At 43.0% G+C, this 20,011-nt stretch overlaps 2 protein-coding genes across 7 annotated transcripts in view; both read left to right on the forward strand.

Moving 5' to 3' along the window:
• The window catches only part of DNAH12 (dynein axonemal heavy chain 12), a 191,437-nt gene extending 181,713 nt beyond the window's left edge, over positions 1 to 9,724 (forward strand). The window contains exons 70-74 of the mRNA XM_045807406.2: positions 591 to 795; positions 5,829 to 5,966; positions 6,390 to 6,481; positions 8,182 to 8,249; positions 9,450 to 9,724. Coding sequence (XP_045663362.2) covers positions 591 to 795; positions 5,829 to 5,966; positions 6,390 to 6,481; positions 8,182 to 8,249; positions 9,450 to 9,640 — 694 coding nt within the window. The 3' untranslated portion in view covers positions 9,641 to 9,724. The remainder of the gene's footprint in view (positions 1 to 590; positions 796 to 5,828; positions 5,967 to 6,389; positions 6,482 to 8,181; positions 8,250 to 9,449) is intronic.
• Positions 9,725 to 10,490: 766 nt separating this feature from the next.
• ASB14 (ankyrin repeat and SOCS box containing 14) overlaps positions 10,491 to 20,011 on the forward strand; it is a 44,233-nt gene continuing 34,712 nt past the window's right edge. For 4 of the 6 annotated variants that reach the window (XR_015726666.1, XM_087866936.1, XM_087866939.1 and 1 more), the window contains exons 1-7: positions 10,491 to 10,956; positions 11,501 to 11,630; positions 13,111 to 13,164; positions 13,585 to 13,718; positions 13,815 to 13,973; positions 17,144 to 17,389; positions 19,772 to 19,943. Coding sequence is in view for 5 of the 6 variants with exons in the window: in XM_087866936.1 (XP_087723062.1) it covers positions 11,509 to 11,630; positions 13,111 to 13,164; positions 13,585 to 13,718; positions 13,815 to 13,973; positions 17,144 to 17,389; positions 19,772 to 19,943 (887 nt within the window). In the remaining variant the exon portion in view is untranslated. The remainder of the gene's footprint in view (positions 10,957 to 11,500; positions 11,631 to 13,110; positions 13,165 to 13,584; positions 13,719 to 13,814; positions 13,974 to 17,143; positions 17,390 to 19,771; positions 19,944 to 20,011) is intronic. The other 2 variants (XM_087866935.1, XM_087866937.1) reach the window with 2 other exon arrangements.

The raw sequence follows: 20,011 nt of genomic DNA on the forward strand, positions 1-20,011 counted from the left end.
TACATTAAAACACTGTGATGCCTTAATTCAGTATTTTTTATACAAAGACCATATGTATTCATATGTAATAGCATACTGTCAGTTGCTTAGGCTTCTAGTCTAAAACCTTCAGCTCATTTACAGTGTTTTTAGCAGTTTGGGCCTACGTGGGATGCAAAGTATTTGCAAGTATATCAATGAATATATGCTTTATGCTCTAAGGAATTATTTCACAATTTTCAGCCTTTTGCATCACACCTTTATAACTTTTTCCATATTTGCATGTCACCCTGTAACATTATTTACCTGATATTTTTCCTAAAATCATTCTCTGCTTAAATTAGCCTGGTCTTAAGCCATAATACCCAGAAAGCAACAACTTTGATATGCTCATTGTGTTATTTTCTATATTATGTAATGATTACAATGAAAAATGTTCATCCAAGTATCACCTAAAAGTACCTTCCGTTACCAAGTGGGAGGTGACTCCATTTGGTGAAACACTCCCATGAGGCTGTGAATGAGATTTCTGCTATTTCTTCTTCTGGAAAGACAGTATGTTGGTATTTACCCTCACATGAACATTGATGACATAATTCCTTTCTTTGCAGCTTAATTAAAACTATACGCAACACTCTACAGGACCTTGAAAAGGCTATCAAGGGCGTGGTTGTAATGGATTCTGCATTGGAGGCACTCTCTGGCAGTTTGCTTGTTGGAAAGGTTCCAGAAATATGGGCCGCACGATCATACCCAAGTCTTAAACCCCTAGCAAGTTATATCACAGATTTTCTAGCCCGGTTGAACTTTTTGCAGGTAAAAGATTATATGTTTTATTTACAGATATATGCAGATAATTTTATTTTTTGGTTGACTGGAGAGAGATTAGCAACACTCCGGTCACTTGAATGTCTCTGAGTTGAGCAATGTGGTTAGCAGTTTCATGGTAATCTAACCGAAATTTTAGAATATTGAAAATAGGGACACCTGGGTGGCTCAGTCTGTTAAGCATCTGCCTTCAGCTCAGGTCACGATCCCAAGGTCCTGGGATTGAGCCCCAAGTCGGGCTCCCTGCTCAGTGCGGAGTCTGCATTTCCCTCTCCCTCTGCCCCTCCTCCTGCTTGTGCTCTCTCTCTCAAATAAATAAATAAAATTTTTAAAAGAAAAGAAAGAATATTGAAAATAACACATACTTTAAAGTACTGAATAGAAAGTGAAAATTTTACTTTACCCAAGTCCAAGTAATATGTGACATTTATATTTTTTTAAGATTCTAGGTTCGTGGCTCTTTGAGACCACATACTTGGTCATGTGATTTTAATACTGGTAGTAAATCACAAAAAGAACTCGAGATTTGGATTTACCAATAACTGGCCATTGTCTTAAAATCAGTTGCTTCTTATCCCTTATCTCCTAAAGCCAGGGAAAAGTTGAGAGCTTTGAAATCTGCCCCCACCAGCCCAAACACACACATAAAGGATGTTCAGGGCACTGTCTTTCCGCCCCAGCGACTCAGCTTGGCCCCACTGTGTGGTTACCATTTCTGTGGGGGTAAGAGGTGGGGAGAGCCCCCAAAACACTTCTTGGAAACTCACATTAGGCATATGACCTTTCTGTGTTCAGTTGCCTTTCTATTACTCTAGAGCTTTATTTGTTTCACTGTGGAAGCTAATCATAAAATAGCCAGTGCTTATGAAGATGTGGAGAGAGAGGCTTTCTCATTCACCCCTTTTTAACTTTTACTAATCTGATAGATCTACCATATCTTATTGTTTCAGTCTGATTTTTTTTTTTTTGAGAGAGAGTGAGTGAGTGTGTGGGGGAGAGGCAGAGGGAGAGGGAGAATCTCAAGCAGACTCCCCAATGAGGATGGAGCCCAACGCAGGCTCAGTCCCCCCACCCTGAGATCATGACCTGAGCTGAAATCAAGAGTCAGACACTTAACTGACTGAGCCACCCAGGCACCCCCCCTCCCCTTTTTAAATAATTTGTGGAGACTATGGACTCCGGGAAACAATCTGAGGGTTTTGGGGGCAGGGGGGATGGACTAGCCCGGTGATGGGTATTAAGGAGGGCACGTATTGCATGGAGCACTGGGTGTTATAAGCAAACAATGAATCATGGAACACTACATCAAAAACTAATGATGTACTGTTTGGTGACCAGCATAATAAATAATAATAATTTATATACATAATAATAATAAAATATATATAGCATATATTATATAATATATCATATAAAATATATAATATAATTATTATTATTAGTGAGCTTGTGTTCTTCTGGTATGTGTGCTTGCCATTTGTATTTCTCCTCAGCCCATTTTTCTTTTGGGCTATTTCTGAAAAATAAATTTATAGGAGCTTTTTGTGTAGATTTTACATTTAACAAACAAATGAAAAAAAAAAACAGTCTAGAAGACAGGGGTTTCCAGGGTTCAGGGCCACTTACCAGTGTTCTCATCTATGAAATGGTTAATTTGACCTCACAGGGTGACAATCCAACGGTACGTTGTAAGAATTCAGTAGAAGTGGACTATTCGTTTGTAACATCGTAACTTGTTGAACTTTATCAAATGCCTTGGCAGCATTTATTGCTGATGATGTGACTTATATTTCTTATTTAGCTTATCATTGCTTTGAATTATGTCACTAGATTTCCAAGTGTAAAACCACCCTTGCGTTTCTAGAAAAATTCCTTTTGGTCAGTGGATCCTTCTTTTAATACTTTCATCAATTCCATTTGGCTATTTTTAGGGATTTTAATAGACATTACCTAGTCAGCCTCCAGAAAAATTTTTTAACTGTGTCCCCAACAATAGTGAATGTGAGTGTCTGTTTCTCAGAATCAGGTGTTTTTATCTTTGCTGATCGGATAGGTGAAGCTATTGGATAGGCGAAGCCTGGACGAGTCCTAGCCATGTCCGCAGCACGCCTGCTGCGTCCCTCCGGTGTGTATAGCCTCTGTCCTTCCCTTATCAAAAGCATTTGAGATATGGTTAATCACATCCTCCCCTTGCCACAATCTTTCTTTTTCTTTTTTCTTTTTACACTTCATTTCATTTCCCAAGCTTTTCTGAAACTTTTATTGGAACTGCTTCCATTTCCTGTATACTGCTTCGTTCCTAAAGGGCCTCGAAGAGGCATTACCTTGGTCTTTTAGAGGGGTCCTGGCATGGTGCCAGCAGGGAGAGTCTCCAGGACAAATTCCTTTTGTTGTTGTTGATAAAAGTTCACGCCAAACTCCCTACTCTCTGAAATTTGAATTTCCCCTTGGAATCATTCCACGCGAATGAGTAAGAAAGATCTCACTCATTATTGGGCACTTTTATCATCCTTTGCCGTACCTTCCTCTAAATGGATCTTTCCCCCATTGTCCCCTTACCCTGAGGGAAGCCGTGTGGTTTTCCCCTCTCCTTTCTTTCTCCTGGACTCTTGACTTCACCTCCCAGTATTTTTTAGAGTTAACAAATTAAGCAAATTAGTCATCTGGAGTTTTCTCTCTCTTCCTCTTTTTCTCTCTCCCCATTCATCCTACTTATCTGACACTTAGTATCTGTGTGACTGAGCAAGATGCTATTTATTCATCTTTCTGCACTCCAGTCCCCTCCTTGGTAAGGTGGGGGGAATAACTCACCGAGTTACTCCGTGAACCAAAGGACGCGATGCATGTGAAGTGCTGAGCACAGTGCCTGGCACGCACCGAGCACCCAGTAAATGGTAGCTAATTCAGAAACCCTGTACAAGTCACTGACCCAGACACTCGTGACATTCTTGGCTAAATGAAGTCCTCGAGTGAGCAAGGGAGTTTTCTATACACTTGCCCTCTGAGTTCTGCCAGCTTTTTTGTACATGGTGCCGGATCTGCCTGGCTTGTGTTCTTGTCAAGCTCCATCTCTTTCTCCACCTTTTCTTTTTTAATTTTTAATTTTTAAGATTTATTTATTTGAGAGAGAGAGAGAGCCCTGGGTGGGGGCAGAGGGAAAGAATCTCAAGCAGAACCCCCACTGAGCATGACCCCCACCATGCTGGGCTCGATCTCACAACCCTGAGATCATGACCTGAGTGGAAATCAGGAGTCCGATGCTTAACCTGCTCAGCCAGCCAGGCGCCCCTCCGCCTTCTCGACTTGGTAGCTTGTACTGTTGCAACATCTCTAGCACCAGTCTGGTCTCTTCCTCCCAGGAAGCAAAGCTGGCTTCTTCCCACAGTGCACTGCTCGCTCAGAGACAGAGTTCATTTTACTGATTCATCTGTCCATTCAGCTAATGTGAATTGAGACCCCACTTTGTCCAGAACCTCTTGTTGTGTGCTCTGGGAGATAAAAAGGTGATGACCACGTGAGCGCTGCCTTCAGGTTGCCAGTAGTCTACAGGGGGATAAGCTTATGTACCTAAGAAAAAACGAATACAGTAGAGTAGGGGATGTGTCATTAAAGATCAACTTGTAAAATGTTCTGGGAATTCAAAGAAGGGAGAGAGTTCTTCCAGCCCAGGAAAGCAGAGCTTGTTTCCTGGATGAGGAAGCCAAATACTTTAGCTGGATCTAAGGGATGAGAGGTTTTGGACGCTGCAAGAAAAAAGGAAAAGGACTTAGGGATAGCTGTGCGATGAAAGGCACTATCTCATTTAGGACCGATTCTGTTGTAAAAATTCTGATATAAACACAAAGTTTATTGCCTCAGTAATTGAAAAATCCAGGGCGTCAAGCGGCTCCAGACAGGAGCTGACCTGGGGTGCAAAATGGTTCCCTGGTCCTCAATTCTTGTACCTCATCTCCTGGCTCCACTTCTCTGAGGCTTGACTCCATTCTCAGGTAGGTTCTTGTCCGATGGCAGCAAAAGAGCAGCAGCAGCTCTGCCCCCACATCCATGCAACTTCAAAGAGCTGAGCGTCTTTTCCCCAAAAGTGCCAGCAAGAGTCTCTGCATCTCTGGCTTTGATGGGGTCACATGTCCATTCTTGAATTGATCACGATGACCAGAGGTATCGTCGCCAGGCGTGAATCACGTGCCCACCCCAGGAAGCAGAGTTCCTGCACCAGAAGTGCTTGGGTTGAGAGAGTGGAAAGGTTCAGCCTCCATTGGATGTAAGAGTATTGTCACTTTAAGATAAGCAGAAAATACAATGGATGTCCACCCAATGCAGAGAAGAAACGAGCAGATAGTCTGATTAGACTGCAAGATGCTTAAAGGGGAATTCAAAGGGATCAAGCTGGAAATACAATTTGGGGCCAGATTGCGAAGTCTCTTGACTAGGAGACTAAGGTGCTTAGACTTTAATTTGGTAGAGTAGTAGTAGGTCACTAAAGAATTTTACAAGGTGCTAAACCCAGTCCTAACCGTGCATGGTGAAGTCTACTCTGGAAGCATGACTCTAGATGTCCTGAGCAGAGACGGAAGAAGTGAGAAGACGGACACATCAACACAGCAAGAAGACAGTGGGTCTCTGAACTGGGGTGGGGGCAGTAGGCATGGGGACACTGGGTGTTAGAGGCTTAAGGAGCTGGAATCAACACACCAGGGCTCTGTGTGAGATATCTAAAGATAGTGGCTTTTGAGTAGGATTAAGTAAAATTATAAATCCCCAAATAATTTACCTTTAGCTCTTTGCAAAAGATGTGAATCCTTCAAACTTTGTTTTATTTAAGTTAATGTTAAAATTTGTTTGAATTTTCCAAGAAGAGTAACTATAAGGGAAAAGAGGTAGGAGACCAGTGTTTTGTGTTAGGAAGAGAGTCCTGTGATGGAAAGTGTGGGCAGCACAAAAACCAGAACCAGGAACTGTATATGAGGTGATGCTGTGTGAGTTGGGCAATGAACATAATGCATTCTGTTTGCCCTTTACAGGACTGGCATAATTTAGGAAAACCTAACGTGTTCTGGCTCTCAGGATTCTTTTTCACCCAAGCCTTCCTAACTGGAGCTATGCAGAATTATGCCAGAAAATACACCATCCCTATTGATTTACTAGGATATGAATTTGAGGTACAGTAATCCCCTAAACTCCACAGTCTATCATTATATCAAAATCATGTATTTAAGCAAGGAAGATATGCAGAATTCCTATCTTTATGGTCCATTCTTTCCATTCTTTGTGTTTCATGAAGAAAGTAGATGATATCTGTCTTGCTGTGTCTGATAGGACTTTTACATATTTCAATTTTCCATTCAAATAATGCTGCTCTTCTGTTTTAGCAAAAATTAATCTAAAGTACAGTAAAAACTGATAACATCCTTCAAAAAGAACTGTATTATACATTTTTACATTTACACTTTTACCGAAAAATTTATACAAGCCATTATATAGTGGGGTTTCCCTGAATACGTTCTGAAAATTGAGCAAATGTTTCCCTTATGAGACAGTTGTCTGGCAAAGAGACCATTACGAATGTGCGCCTCTCCCTCCAGGTTATTCCTTCGGACACGTCCAAGACGGCCCCAGAAGATGGCGTGTACATCCACGGCTTGTACCTCGACGGAGCACGCTGGGACAGAGCAAGGTCAGGGCTTTCAAGGGCAGAGATGTCTTTAGTTGTAGCTGAATGGGTAAAACACGCCATCGGCTCCCCCGCCCCCAGCCCAACAGACGGCCGCCTCTAGGGAACATGGCAAGTAGTAAAAAAATACCAGAATTCTTGCCATAAATCATTACTCAGCCCGGAGCAATTGCTAAGTGAGTATTTTTAGGTCCTGAAGAATTTTTAGTTAATATTTTAATGGTCTTACTAGTAGAAAAGTTAGCTGAAGTTGTTTTCTTCTGTTTTAGGACTGTTCACGTCTGTCTCGTAACATGCAGGAGTGCCTCACTTTCAAACATTTCATGGTTATAGTAAACTTCCCGTTTCTGTTGGTGAATGGAAAACTTTCTCTTAGATTTTGATGACATGATAAATAAGTATTTAAAATAAATACTGAATTTCCAGCTTGGGAAACCGAGCATTGCTATTCTTGTTTAAAATGCGTCAGGGAGGGGCGCCCGGGTGGCGCAGTCAGTTACACTGTGGACTCGTGGTTTGGCTCAGGTCAGGAACTCAGCGGCCCGATCGAGCCCTGCCTCGGGGCTCTGCACTCAGCGGGCAGTCTGCTTGAGAGTCTGTCCTTCTCCCTCTCCCCCTCCCACTCGTGCTCTAAAATAATAAACAAATCTTTAAAAAAAAAAATACGTAGGGGTAAGAGGGAAGGGGAGAGATTATTTCCCTCGGAACCCTGTTCTTTATCAATCCATTAATAAGCAGAATCCTCTATTTCCAGGGTCAGGGTTAGGCTTTGCTCTCAAGGGAGGGTTAAAGGCGGAGGCCCAGAGAATCCCTTGAGGGGAGCAAGAAAGAGGCTCTAGAGAGACCATTCCAAGACAGGGTGAAGAGGAGACTTAGCTGTAGCTAGTTCCTGTGGTTATTTCTCTCTCTCTTCTTTTTCATCATCTACTGACATTTGTCTTCACTTCCTTTTCCTTATAGATGCATTTATTCATCTTTTCCTTCCTTCTTCCTCCCTTCATCCCTTCTTCCCCTTCTTCCTTCCCTCCTTTTTTCAAACAAATAAACAATGTAGCACAGGGAAAAGAAACTTCATTTTCTAGACAGGCAGATGTATGCTTGAATTCTGACTCTGGCACTTAAGGGCTGTGTTACTCTAAGAGAACTACTCAACCTCTCTGAGCCTCCACTCTTCATCTGTGGCACAGGAATGGGGACAAGGTCATGGTGAGGACCAATTGTGATAGGACAGTGTTGGCCTCCTGGATGGTATTTAAAAAGTGGCAGGGGCGCCTGGGTGGCTCAGTCAGTTGTGTCTGCCTTCTGCTCAGGTCATGATCCTGGGGTCCTGGGATCAAGCCCCACATCGGGCTCTGCATCAGGCTCCCTGCTCAGTGGGGAGTCTGCTTCTCCCTCTCTCCTGCCCCCACCCTCCTCATGCATGCGCTCTCTCTCTCTCTCTCAAATTAAATAAATATTTTTTTTAAAAAGTGGCAGGAATTGATACTTGTCCACTGTTGGCACATACCGCCTTGCCATAATTATCTTTTTTTTTTCCTTTCAATTATTCATTGCCTCTTCCTTGGCTTTGTTTTGTCTTGTTTTATATTTCTTTCTCTGCATATTTCCGGTCCTCTCTTGTATTAAAAGCTAATATCTATGTAGCAATTTCTAGAAGCAAAGTTCATCTTCTTTCTAATTAACATGTCAATTTCTCCTCACAGTGGATTGCTTGCCGAACAACATCCCAAACTTCTGTTTGACCCGATGCCCATCATATGGATAAAACCAAGTAAGAATACTTCTAACAAAATTTCTTAAGAGTTTTAGAGAGGGGGTAGTGATAGATATTTTTAACGGCTCCCCCAATTAAGTCTCTGCACAAATCTTTTAAGACTTGGTTCCATTACAATAAACAGCGACTTAATGTTTACATTGAAAATACATTGTTTCCCTGTTTTGTATTGCATCATGTTATTCTGGGAGTATCATTCTGCCTCTTTTTGCTCTTATCCCATGGGATGTAACATCTTCTCTGCCCCTCCTCCATCCACACTTCTCCTTTTCCAGAGTCCGGGGCTTCCCATCAATATTTTGATTCTGAAATGCCTTTGCACACCTCTTAGAAACACACAGCTGGCGCTAGAGTCTTCTGGCTGCAGGAAACTCCGAGGCCCAAGAACCAGCCGGGTGCCCGAAGGCACAGACGTTGCAGGTCCCAGCGGGTGGAGGCCAGCTCTGCTCTCCTGGGAAAGCTACCTGCTCTTTCCCTTCTGCTGCTGCCATCATTTTTCCACAAGTCGGAACAAATGAGGCTCATTCTTTTGATTTTTCTTTCTTCTCTAGTGTTTTTGTTCTCCGATAACTGTCAATGGAAACATTTCCAAATCACCCACAATCACCACCTAACCCCATTAAGTATTTTCACTATTAACGTAGTTCAATTGTAACTACAAGAAATGTAGCCTCAGTTTAGGTAGACTCCTAATACCTCACATTGGGCTTTTCAAGGATGATTTGTAGGTTCTTTTTGTGAGTAGGTGAGAACTGGTGTGTTTTTCCTAGTAATACCTGCTGAAAGCAAATAGTAATTTCCACTTCTTCTGATTTATGCATTTCTCATATTCGGGCTCTAGGCATCAGTGTCCTCTCTTTTTATGTCTGCCTCATTATCTGTGCTGTGTTTTATTCCTTCTTCCCTACCTTCTCCTCCTCCTCTCAAGTCCTCTTGAGTGTTTTCACGTCTGCTAAGTTATCCGGATTCCTGAAAACTCTCAATTCTTATCCTCTAGACCGAGAATCGTGCACCGTAGGAGATCACTTGTCTTGTTTCACAGCCATAATTACATACCAACGGTAAACTAACAATAACAACATTGAAATGTTCAAATATTATAATCGTGATCTTAGATTTGGTGCTAAAATAGTTGTTCTTTTAGTCCGAGGGGCTGTTTTCCCTTTACCAAATGAATGTATTTCTTTCTTTTCCAAGCCAAAAAGTCTCAGATTGTGAAGTCGAATGCCTACATCTGTCCCCTCTACAAGACAAGTGAACGTAAAGGAACCCTTTCCACTACAGGACATTCTACTAACTTTGTTATTGCAATGCTGTTAAAGACCGACCAACCCACTCAACACTGGATCAAGCGTGGGGTTGCCTTGCTTTGTCAGTTGGATAACTAAATTGGACAAACTTAAGAAAACATCTGGAAGCATTAAAAAAGGATCTGTGTTGTCTTCATTTACTTCAAAATATATATATTATAAAAGCAAGTATCTTCGTGTCATTCTTTTTTTTTTTTTTTAAGTAGGCTCTATACCCAGTGTGGGGTCCAACACAGGACTTGAACTCACAGCCCTGAGATCAAGAACCAAGCTGAGATCAAGAGTTGGACGCTTAACCGACTGAGCCACCAAAGCACCCCATGTGTCTTTCTTTTAGATGGTCTTTCACAGTCCTCCTCCCTGATGTACCACTCTCACTTGACCGGAATACAGCCCTTCTAGAAAACATGAAGAGAAATGTTTCTTTGAAGCCTATGAGAAATCTTGGAAACTTTGATTTATTTGCTATGTAGGTGAGGAACAGATTTGGAGAGAATAACCGGATAAATCTCAATATCAGAAAATATGTTTTCCCAAGTATTAAGTCATTTCTTCAGCTTCAGTACTAGTTGACTTTCCAGTCACCTACCAGAGGTGATTCTAAATAAGGAAAATATCAAAACAATTCCTTACTGCGTAGAAAGGCAGTAAGATGGCGGGCGGGGAGGGGGGAGGGGCGGCCTGCACACCCGCGGCGGTGTTGTGCTGCTTGGCACTGATCTCGTGTTTGACTGGAAATGCCAAGTGTCTCTTTGTTATGTTTAATAGTTAATATTCTTATTATTAGCATATATTCATAATAGCATAGATTAACAATTTTAAAACATTTCAACAAAACAAAATTATAGTCGAAATTTTATTATCTTGTGTGGAATTAATTCCTTCCTTGGGATTCCCAGGATACTTTAGGCGGCAGCTCCGTGACCCAGAGAAAATGTAGGTGCCGCTACCTAGCAGTGAATCAGGACGGTTGGGACGGTCACTTTGATAAATCGGTCAGAGAAAAGAGTTTGGCCTCTCAAGTGGAAAATTGATTCTGGGCTGCAGTGGCTACGTGCAGGAGGCTGACGAGAAGGGATTCACCGCGCGCAGCCAACCCCCTGCAAAAGCATTTTATACCAGGAATAAAACGTTTAGTCCTTTAAATTTGATGAATACAGCAGGGAAGAAAAGAGATCATGTTTCCAAAGAGAGCTAAAACACATGTAAAAAAAGCCAAGGAGAATGTGCCAGACTGTCTTATGATCAGGTATTTATAGTAAAGCTATTAATGGAATGGTCACTACAGGGGAGTGGAAAGCCTAAATATAAGCGAAAATTCTGATGTGCTAATCTCTGACAGTGAAAACTTCCGCGCTCTCCTAAAGGATATAACAGAAGGTAAAACGTCTTTGGTATGTGATCAAACCTATTCTGTGCTAAAACAGAAATGTTCTTTTAAAACCATTGAGATTTTGCCTAATACATCGTGTTTTACTACCACTATTCCTGTTATATGTTGTATTATGAGAGTACATATATTCCTATAACATGTTTGTTTTTAGTATTTACTGTTATTTTTAGCATAAAGATGTTCTTTTGGGTGAGTGCTTCAATGACTGAGAAAAAAAACTCCTAAGCCAAGTCTAAAATAAATCATTATTTTCATAGTTAAAATGGCACTGACCTAAATCTTATATGAAAGGTGGTTTTTCCTGAATTGGCTTTAAGTCAGTGGCTACTCATGGAAACTTCAAATTTATGTTGAATTTGTGGCAGTTCAGAAAACTATTTTGAATTTATGAGAAATTTTAATGAATATTTTTCTAAATTTTGCATTTTCTCAGTCCTATTAATGTTGTAGCTCTCTGAATTTCGTTTGTGGTTTTAAGTATTTGATTATCTTGTTTTCACAACTGGAAAAATAGTTTTAATTCATTCTGACTTTAACTCTGTCAGCGTTCCACATGAATAATTACACCAGCGATGAAGACACAGATGAGGACTTGGATACCCAGCTCATCATCCAGCAGAGCTTACAGGACGTTCACCGGCCGAGGGCAACACAGCAGGCATCTGCAGACGACAGGTAGCGGTATCTCACTGGCGAGGTGGCATGAGTGTTCGACAGTCGGGACTCTCATTAGCACACTTCTAGTGTTGTGATAAAAACAGGAGAGAGGTCAAAATCTAAGGAGCTGTCATTTAAATATCTATGAGACTTGATGTCTCACCAGCCAGACAGGAAAATTTGGAAATAATTCAGGATGTAGTTAGGGAGGAAACAGTTGAAGGAGGTTAGCAGCAACTCTGGCTGAGAGCTTGCAGGCTGGAAATGAGAAGAAATGCACAAGGATAGGAAAGGCTAGAGAACTCTAACGCATCTGGTCTTCGGGGAGCCAAAGGGAATGCATAAATCCAACCGATACACATGGAAAATTATCCTCACCCTCAGCGGGGAGATGGGGTAAGGTCCAGTCTTTATTCAGATCAAAAGGTGGAAAGATGTAAACTTAAACCCAGAAGAGACGAACCCTTTCTGAAGGGTGTATATTCAGAGTTCTGTAATGACAGCACCAGGAAAGGACCCCACGGGTCCCTCCGTGGTGTAAAAGGATCGCCCTGGAGGTGGATCGTCCCCAGCCAGGCACACCCGCCGCAGTGCTCTCTGGCTAATCTGTAACCTCGCCCCCCAACAGTTACTGTTGTTTTTCAGGGGTGATTAACCCTGTTTGCATGGGATGGTGACCTCTATTTGCCTGCTGGACATAAAACTGGATAGATGTGTTTTAACTCCAACGGATTTTATAATTAAATATAGAGATGTTGAAGTACATTGGACTGATCACTTTGTGCCATACTATTTTAAGCATTTCATAAATATTGACTCATTTAAATTCTAATTCTCGTTACCTCTCTATGTGGTAAGTGCTATTATTCCCACGTAGAGACGAGGAGACGGGTAAGTGTTACCCAAGGTCACAGGGCTGGTAAGTGAGAGGCAGGCGGTCTGGCTTCCGGGTCAGTGCTCTTTACCACACCATTCCTACACTTCTGGGTTACTTTTAGGAATAATCTTTAAAGTCATCTTTAAATAACGTTTTGTAAAGAAACTGGGTTCCTTAGATTATCGGTTAACATTGTGATGAAATATTTTTAAATTCATTCAGTAATTAAGTCATGATTTTAGGTTGAAAGGCATAAAATTTTGATGATTGAAAAGTTTCAGAAAAATTTAACTGTAGTGATAAATCCCAGCCATTAGACTTGCAAGAGTTATATGGTATGTAGGAAAGCTTGCGGCCTTGGTCAGGCACTTGAAGGAATTAGGAAATGCTCCTTAGGTGGGATAATGCCGCCCCCCAAGGAAGATAGACATGGGAGAGCGGCTTCCCTGGAGTGCCTCGGGTCACACGATATTTTGGAAGTGTTTCCATGAAGCCTCAGTAACTGCCTCACGCAAGAGTTCATCCTTGGCTAACGTCAGTTGCCCTTACCCTTTGTGTTTTTATCAAATGCCTTTGTTTTTCTCTGTTTGGGGCTTACATGTATATTTGTTTTCTACGCAGCTTGCATGCCTTTTTGAGCGCTGACTACAAGAAGATAATTGAAACAATAGAGGCAGTTAAGTACTCCTCCTATTCTGTCCCCTCCAGCTGGTGGTGGTGGCACCTGTGGTGCTGACCCGCGCACTCCCCGCTGCATTCAGGAAGCCCAGGAGCAGGTTTTCCCAAATGCTCAACACTCTGCCCCCCCCCCCATTCACCAGAGCCTGCGAGAAAATAGCACAGCACAACTTAGCAAAGCGCTGCTGAGCTGGGGGCGGGGGGGCACTGAGGGGCAGCACAGGCCCCGGCGACAGGGAACGCTGGCGAAAGGCCTTCCTGCTGCTTCGTCCCATGCCATTCTAATGTGTCCCTCCGAAAGCGCGGGGCTCGAACTCTGTCGTCCCGTGCACTGGCCTCGATGGTGGGGTTCAGAAGCAGCGCGGGCAGCCGCGTGTGTGGGCCAAATGTGAATCTGCTCCCATCTGACCTGTTAATAGGTAAGGAAGATGCACTGTCGCGCTTGACCAAGTTCCATTCTGCTTTTGCTGAAGCAGATGGGGCAGGCTGGCTCCCTCTGCATAAGGCTGCCGTGCAGTTAAATAAGAACATTTTGCAGATCACCCTGAAAGGTAAACTCCCTTTATAACTCTTCTCAGGCTTCCGAAAAATAAACCTAAGACTCCTTTCTGCATGTTAACCTGCGCGGTCTAATGGATTGATTTCAGCTTCAAAACCCAGCGCGTGGGAGCAAACCACCCACAATGGTGAAACGCCACTGTTTCTGGCTGTCAGCACTTGCCTCTTAGAAAATGCCCGTTTCCTCCTCCTCAACGGCTGCAATCCGGATGCCAAGAATTCTGAAGGCAATTCTCCTCTTCTTACAGGTAAATTACCTTGTCCCCGGGAAACAGTCTGTGGTTCTGAGTGTCCGCCACGCCCACAGGTTTCAAAGGCAATGCTTTGGGTTTTTTGTTTTGTTTTGTTTTGTTTTTAGCTTTTATTTTGATTCCGGTTACCATACGGTGCTGCATTAGTTTCGGGTGAACAATACAGTGATTCAACACTTCCGCACATCACCGGTGCCCCTCACAACACGTGCACCCCTTAAGCCCCATCCCCCAGCTCTGGTAACCATAGTAAGAGTGTGTGTCTCTGTTTGCTTCTTTTTCTCTCCTTCCCCCCAGCTCTGCTCATTCATTTTGTTTCTTAAATTCCACGTGTGAGTGAAAGCGTGTGGTACTTGTCTTTCCCTGAGTCCGCTTAGCATAGCACTCTCAGCTCCGTCCGTGTCCCTGCGAATGGAAAGGTGGCTTTTTGTGCCACTTTTTGTGTAATAGTTGCGGGGCTGTCATTCTGGTCCCAACTGACTGGACATGGGTACGTGACCCTCTACAGACTGGCCCACGGGGTGGCCTGGTTCAAAATCTCTGCCAGTGAGCTGATCATTTTGCACGGTGTCTTAGCCAGTGAATTCAGGAGTAAGAAATCTAAGAGGTGGGCAGAGTAGGAAGAGGCGGCCAAGGGCGGACTGAACACGAATGGCTGATTTTGTTCCCTCCTGAGTCTTCACTAAACTTATAGTTAAGAAATTGTTTTAAGGAGGTAAGATACAAAAGAGTGAGAAGAACGGGAGAGGAGACAACAGCAACATAGTTTTTTAAAACCCGGAGAGCAGGTGGATGACTGGTCAGTGACAAGAAAGCTGAAGAAGGAAGGGGGGGTAAACAGAAGGGGGAATGAACCATGAGAGACTGTGGACTCTGGGAAACAAACTGAGGGTTTCAGAGGGGAGGGGGATGGGGATTGGGATAGGCCGGTGATGGGTATTAAGGAGGGCACATATTGCATGGAGCACTGAGTGTTATACGCAAACAATGAATCATGGAACACTACATCAAAAACTAATGTACTGTATGGTGACTAACATAACAAAATAAAAATTATATATAAAGAAAGAAAGCTGAATCTTAATTTGCTTTTGGGGAAAACAACACAATTATATCAAAAGGCCTGGAAAGTTGTTGGCGATAGTTCCCTCATGGAGCCCCCGTGAAGGACAGGCAGCTAACATAGGGGGAATTGCTGGAACACTGTTAAGGAACAAGAAGCTGGTGCTACAGATCCCTTCTCCCATTCCACCTGAATTCTGGAGGTTTATTCTCTGGGCAGTTTAAACAGAGGCTCTCTGGGCTGGGGGATACTTGGCAATGGTGGGGGTACCAGATTGAAAACACTGGAGAAATTAAGCAAACACAGGCCGAGACCTCCCAGCCCTCCTCTTCCACCAGGATTCTAGAAAGCCGGCAGCCAGAACTCTACCTTCCAAGAGGAGGCTTCTATGGGGAATTTGATATACCCAAAAAGAAAGAACTAAAGAGAGTGAAATTGGGGGTTCCCCAACAAATGCCCCAGGCACATCAACACACATTTGGGAACACGGCCCAAGAGCTACTCTCAACGTTTAGGATCCCCAGTCAGCTTTTCAGTTCCCAACTCTTTAATCACGAGCAGACAGATAAGGACTATCCGAGAAAAGTCTTCAACAGAGATAAGCAACTTGGAGGAGAGACTATTTAGGGAAAATAAAATGTAGAGGGAAATTATGATCAAGTTAGAGAAATTAGTGAAAAGCAGTGAAATAACAGGACACTGCAAAAAATTGAACAAAATAACAAAAATGCCCTTGAAAATTAAAAATGGTAGCAGAAGTATAAAACTCAAAATGAATGCTGGGAGATAAAGTTTAGAAAAACTTCCAGAGGAAGATAAGAAATGGGAAATAGGAAAGAAAAAGAAACCATCTAAGAGGAGCAACATGTGAATCTCAGAAGCGCTAGAAAGAGAACAGACAAGATGGAGGTGGTGTATCATCAATGAATAAGGCAAGAAAATGATTTCCTAAAACAAAGGACATGAGTTTCCAGAATCGGAGTGCACACTAATGCCCGCTCGATGAGTTAAGAAAGACCCAACACCCTTGGCACTTTGCATTTCTAGTCCTAAAGCACTTTCCATGGCACATCATAAATGGTTGTGAACAGAATTCACACTGATTCAACATCTGGCACCCAGCAAGAGTCCTCACGCACACTGGCTGCCAACAGTTAACACATGGAGATGGATACATATTTTTTTCAAGATTTATTTGAGCGAGAGAATAAGCATGCACATGAGCAAGAGGGGCAGAGGGAGAGAGAGAGAGAGAGAGAATCCCAAGCAGATTCTATGCCCGGTGTGGAGCCCGATGCGAGGCTCCACCCCACGACCCCAGGATCATAACCTGAGCCGAAACCAAGAGTCAGTCGCTTAACTGACTGCACACCAGACACCCTGGAGATGGATACGTTAAGTTGTTTTAGAATCTTGAAGAACTTAAAGATGATCATCCAAATGTGAATGATAACCACATAAATGCAGAAAATCCAGTTCGAAAATTTTAACAAAACATGGGGTTAAAAATAATTTCCTGGGGCACCTGGGTCGCTCAGTCGGTTAAGCATCGACTCTTGATTTCAGCTCAGGTCATGAACTCGAGGTCATGAGACTGAGCCCCAAGGTGGGCTCTGAGCTGAGCGTGGAGTCTGCTTGGGATTCTCGCTCTTCCTCTCCCTCTGCCCTCCACTCACGTGTGCGCTCTCTCTCTAAAAAAAAAATAATAATTTCCTAATTATTGCTGGGTTTGTTTTTCTTTGTTTAAAGCACTTAAAAGCATTTCTAGGACTGTTTTGGGTACTTAAGTTCCCATTTTCTTGAGAGAAGAACATAAAAATGATAAATGAAAATTTTGTGTGTTTATGTTTTTCAGCCACGTGAGCAGGCAGTAGACAATAATTGTTCTTGGCTTACAGAAAAGCCAATAGGCTATGGATGTAAACACTATTAATATTATTGGATATAAGCCTCATTTTGCAATCTGTTTCCTAGGCACAAAATGCTGGCACATGGGAGTAGACAGGAAGAGCTCCTTAAGAAGTCTGAGGGACACTGGCTAATTAGACACTCTGGCCATAATTTCCTGGTGAACTTAATGCCTTTTTCACTTCTACTTTCCCAGCTGTTCTACGTGACTCCTACGAGATGGCCGCCTTGCTGATCAGCTATGGGGCAGACGTGAATCTGCGGTGTACCAACGAGAGGACAGCTCTCCACGAAGCAGCCAAACTGGGCAGGCAGGACATAGTGAAGCTGATGTTGGTGTCTGGGGCACACCCGGACCCACAGAGCTCCTACGGATTCACTCCTCTTGCTCTTGCTGCCCAAAGTGGACACAATGAAATCATGGAAATGTTACTGCAGAAAGGCAAGATTTTCTATATGGTCAGCACACCCCCAAGGGTAACATGATGCAAGCATCCTCCTCTTCACGGAGAGCTTCAGAATAATAGAAGTTAACGTTTTATCTAATCCTAACATAAATATCTGATGAAAGCATATGTTAATAGTGGCTACTAAAAAGCCTAAAATGGAGATTGACTATTTCTCCTTCAATGTGCAGTAATTCCCGTAAGATTACTAGGGTGCAGGTTACTCTTTTACATAGTGCACCCCATCCATGCTGAGGATGGCTGTTTTTTTTAATTTTTTATGTGTTGTCCGTTTCTAGATTCACAGAACCCACATCACCCCCTATATGTCATCTCTGCTAAGCTAAGTCACGGGCCAGTCCAGTGTGTTGTCAGATGTTTCTGTTGTTAAGAATTGCTCCCTGGCTGCTGCTCTCTGGGTCCCAGTTCTCTCTCCAGTAATACCCACAACTGAGAAGGAGAAGGCAACTTAGATTTATTGAGTACTTTCTAGCACCAGCCATTAAACTACCTACCCTGCTTTATGTGATCTTCTAAAACCCTATCAAGTAGGCACTGTCCTCATTTTACACTTAAGGAAAGAGGGCTAGGGATGGTACCAGTTGGAGGACTTCCCTTTAAACACACCCTCCCCTGCTACCAATTCGAGATCCTGGTTTAACTGGCAGAGACCTCGGCTCAGAGAACTTTGGCATTTTTTGTCTTTGAGGAGACCCCCATTAATGAAGCAATGTAGGGTCTAGAGCTTTTTGTCAAAGAAGCAAGTCTTTACCAAGATTTAATAAAGTCCCAGTATTAGATTTACCTTCTTTATTCTCCTTCCTGTTTGTGTCCAGAAGCCTTATTTCTTTCTTTAGCAATATACGGTCCTGGTCTCCATGTTTCTAGCCTACAGGGATTCCTGCTTTTAAGAAAAACTCTCTGCTTTTTACACGTACCTGGAACTTTCCCATCATACAGGGGAGGCTGTTGTAGTTTTCAGTCAGTGGCCATAAGACATTTTAAGTAAGATGTTTCAAATGAGCAATATCAGAGATGTCTAGAGTCATGAGCTAGAATGACAAAAATAAACACTGGACCCTCCATCTACACAAAAAAAGTAACCTTTTGTCTAGATCGTTGATTAAAATACAAAGAAAGGGGAGAAGCACCAGATTTTAAATCCTTAACTCTTAAAGGAAACCAGCATCAGTTGACCTCAGTGAGGTATTTCCCTGAGGTAACTCCCTTATGAAGTAATTTGCACAAAGTGACACGGCTAGGAAATGGCAGAGCCAAGATCTGAACCCACATCTGTCTCATTCCGACTCACGCTACTTTACCACCCTGCATGACGGGAGTGGCAACGTGGCATCGTAGAAACAGGCCCTGGGTCTGGTCCACAATCCTGACTACCTTGCTTACCAGCTGTGTGTCTCCTTGGGAAGTCACTTAACCTCAAGGAGCCTCGGTTTTTCATCTTTACAGTGGAGATCCTGGCATCTACTTGTCAGGGTCGATGTGAAGTTTAGAAATTACGCACCTAAGGGAAACTGTACGGGGTGAGCGCTGTTGCCCTGGAGGCTTACCCGAACTTTCTTCATGCATTCCTGGAGTGGGGTTCTTGGGCGGCCACTATGTTCGGATGACTGTGGAGTCTCAACTATTTTAAAGCCACTATATCTGTCTTATATGTGCTGTGAATGTGCCCGGAATGCTCCCCTTGCCCTTTGTCCATTCAGAGGCCACTCTTTCTTCAAAGCCCATTTTACTGAGAGGCCTTCTGCCACTGACCCAAAACACCTTTCTCCTTCCTTCGCCACCCAGTTCCCCTCAAAATCCAGAACTGAGAACTTTCAGAGGACATTTTGCCTACACTTGATACCCTTAGCATCCACACCATCATGACGCTCGGCACACTAAGTCCCCAGCTTCAACTGCAAACAACTAGTGTGTCTTACTACAAACAGCCCGCTAAGAACATGTTAGAACAAATGCCATTTTCCACCAACGCATCAACAGACGGCCTGGTGCTACCGTTGGTACCATCCTATGTATAAGGATGGGGTAAGTGGGCTTTTATAGGCCATCTGGAAATAAAATCACCTTTTATAAAATTATTTCTCCTGGAATTTTCAAGTTCCAAACAAATAACTTATTAAACTTCCTCTGAAAGCCAGCCTACTCATAATTTAGAGACGGCTTGCACCATTTCTTCCTTCCCCAACTGCATTATAAACTGGCCGAGAACAGGAGGTACATTTTTTATTTCTTTGATTCGTAGTGCTTTGCTCAAGTGGCTCCTTAATAATTGCTTTTTGGTAGTGCTGATATATTAAGAATGCATATGCAATACAGTGGAAAAGACTTTTTGCATAACAGACTTTTTCTCCTCTTAGGAGCTAACGCTCTTGGTCAGGCATCTGACTCTGCTTCCATCTTACTTGAAGCCGCCAGCGGAGGAAATCCAGACTGTCTGACTCTTCTTCTAGAGCATGGAGCTGATGCCAACATCCCTAAGAATTCAGGCCACCTGCCCATTCATGTGGCAGCTGACAGAGGCCATTTGTTGTAAGTTCAATTACATGGGTGCAGATAGAAATAGGAAGAGCTATGGGGGGTTTTGGGGGGAGTTTCTG

This window comes from Ursus americanus, chromosome 14, assembly GCF_024610735.1.
Source record: "Ursus americanus isolate L20-20 chromosome 14, mUrsAme1.1.p, whole genome shotgun sequence".
Lineage (NCBI taxonomy): Eukaryota > Metazoa > Chordata > Mammalia > Carnivora > Ursidae > Ursus > Ursus americanus.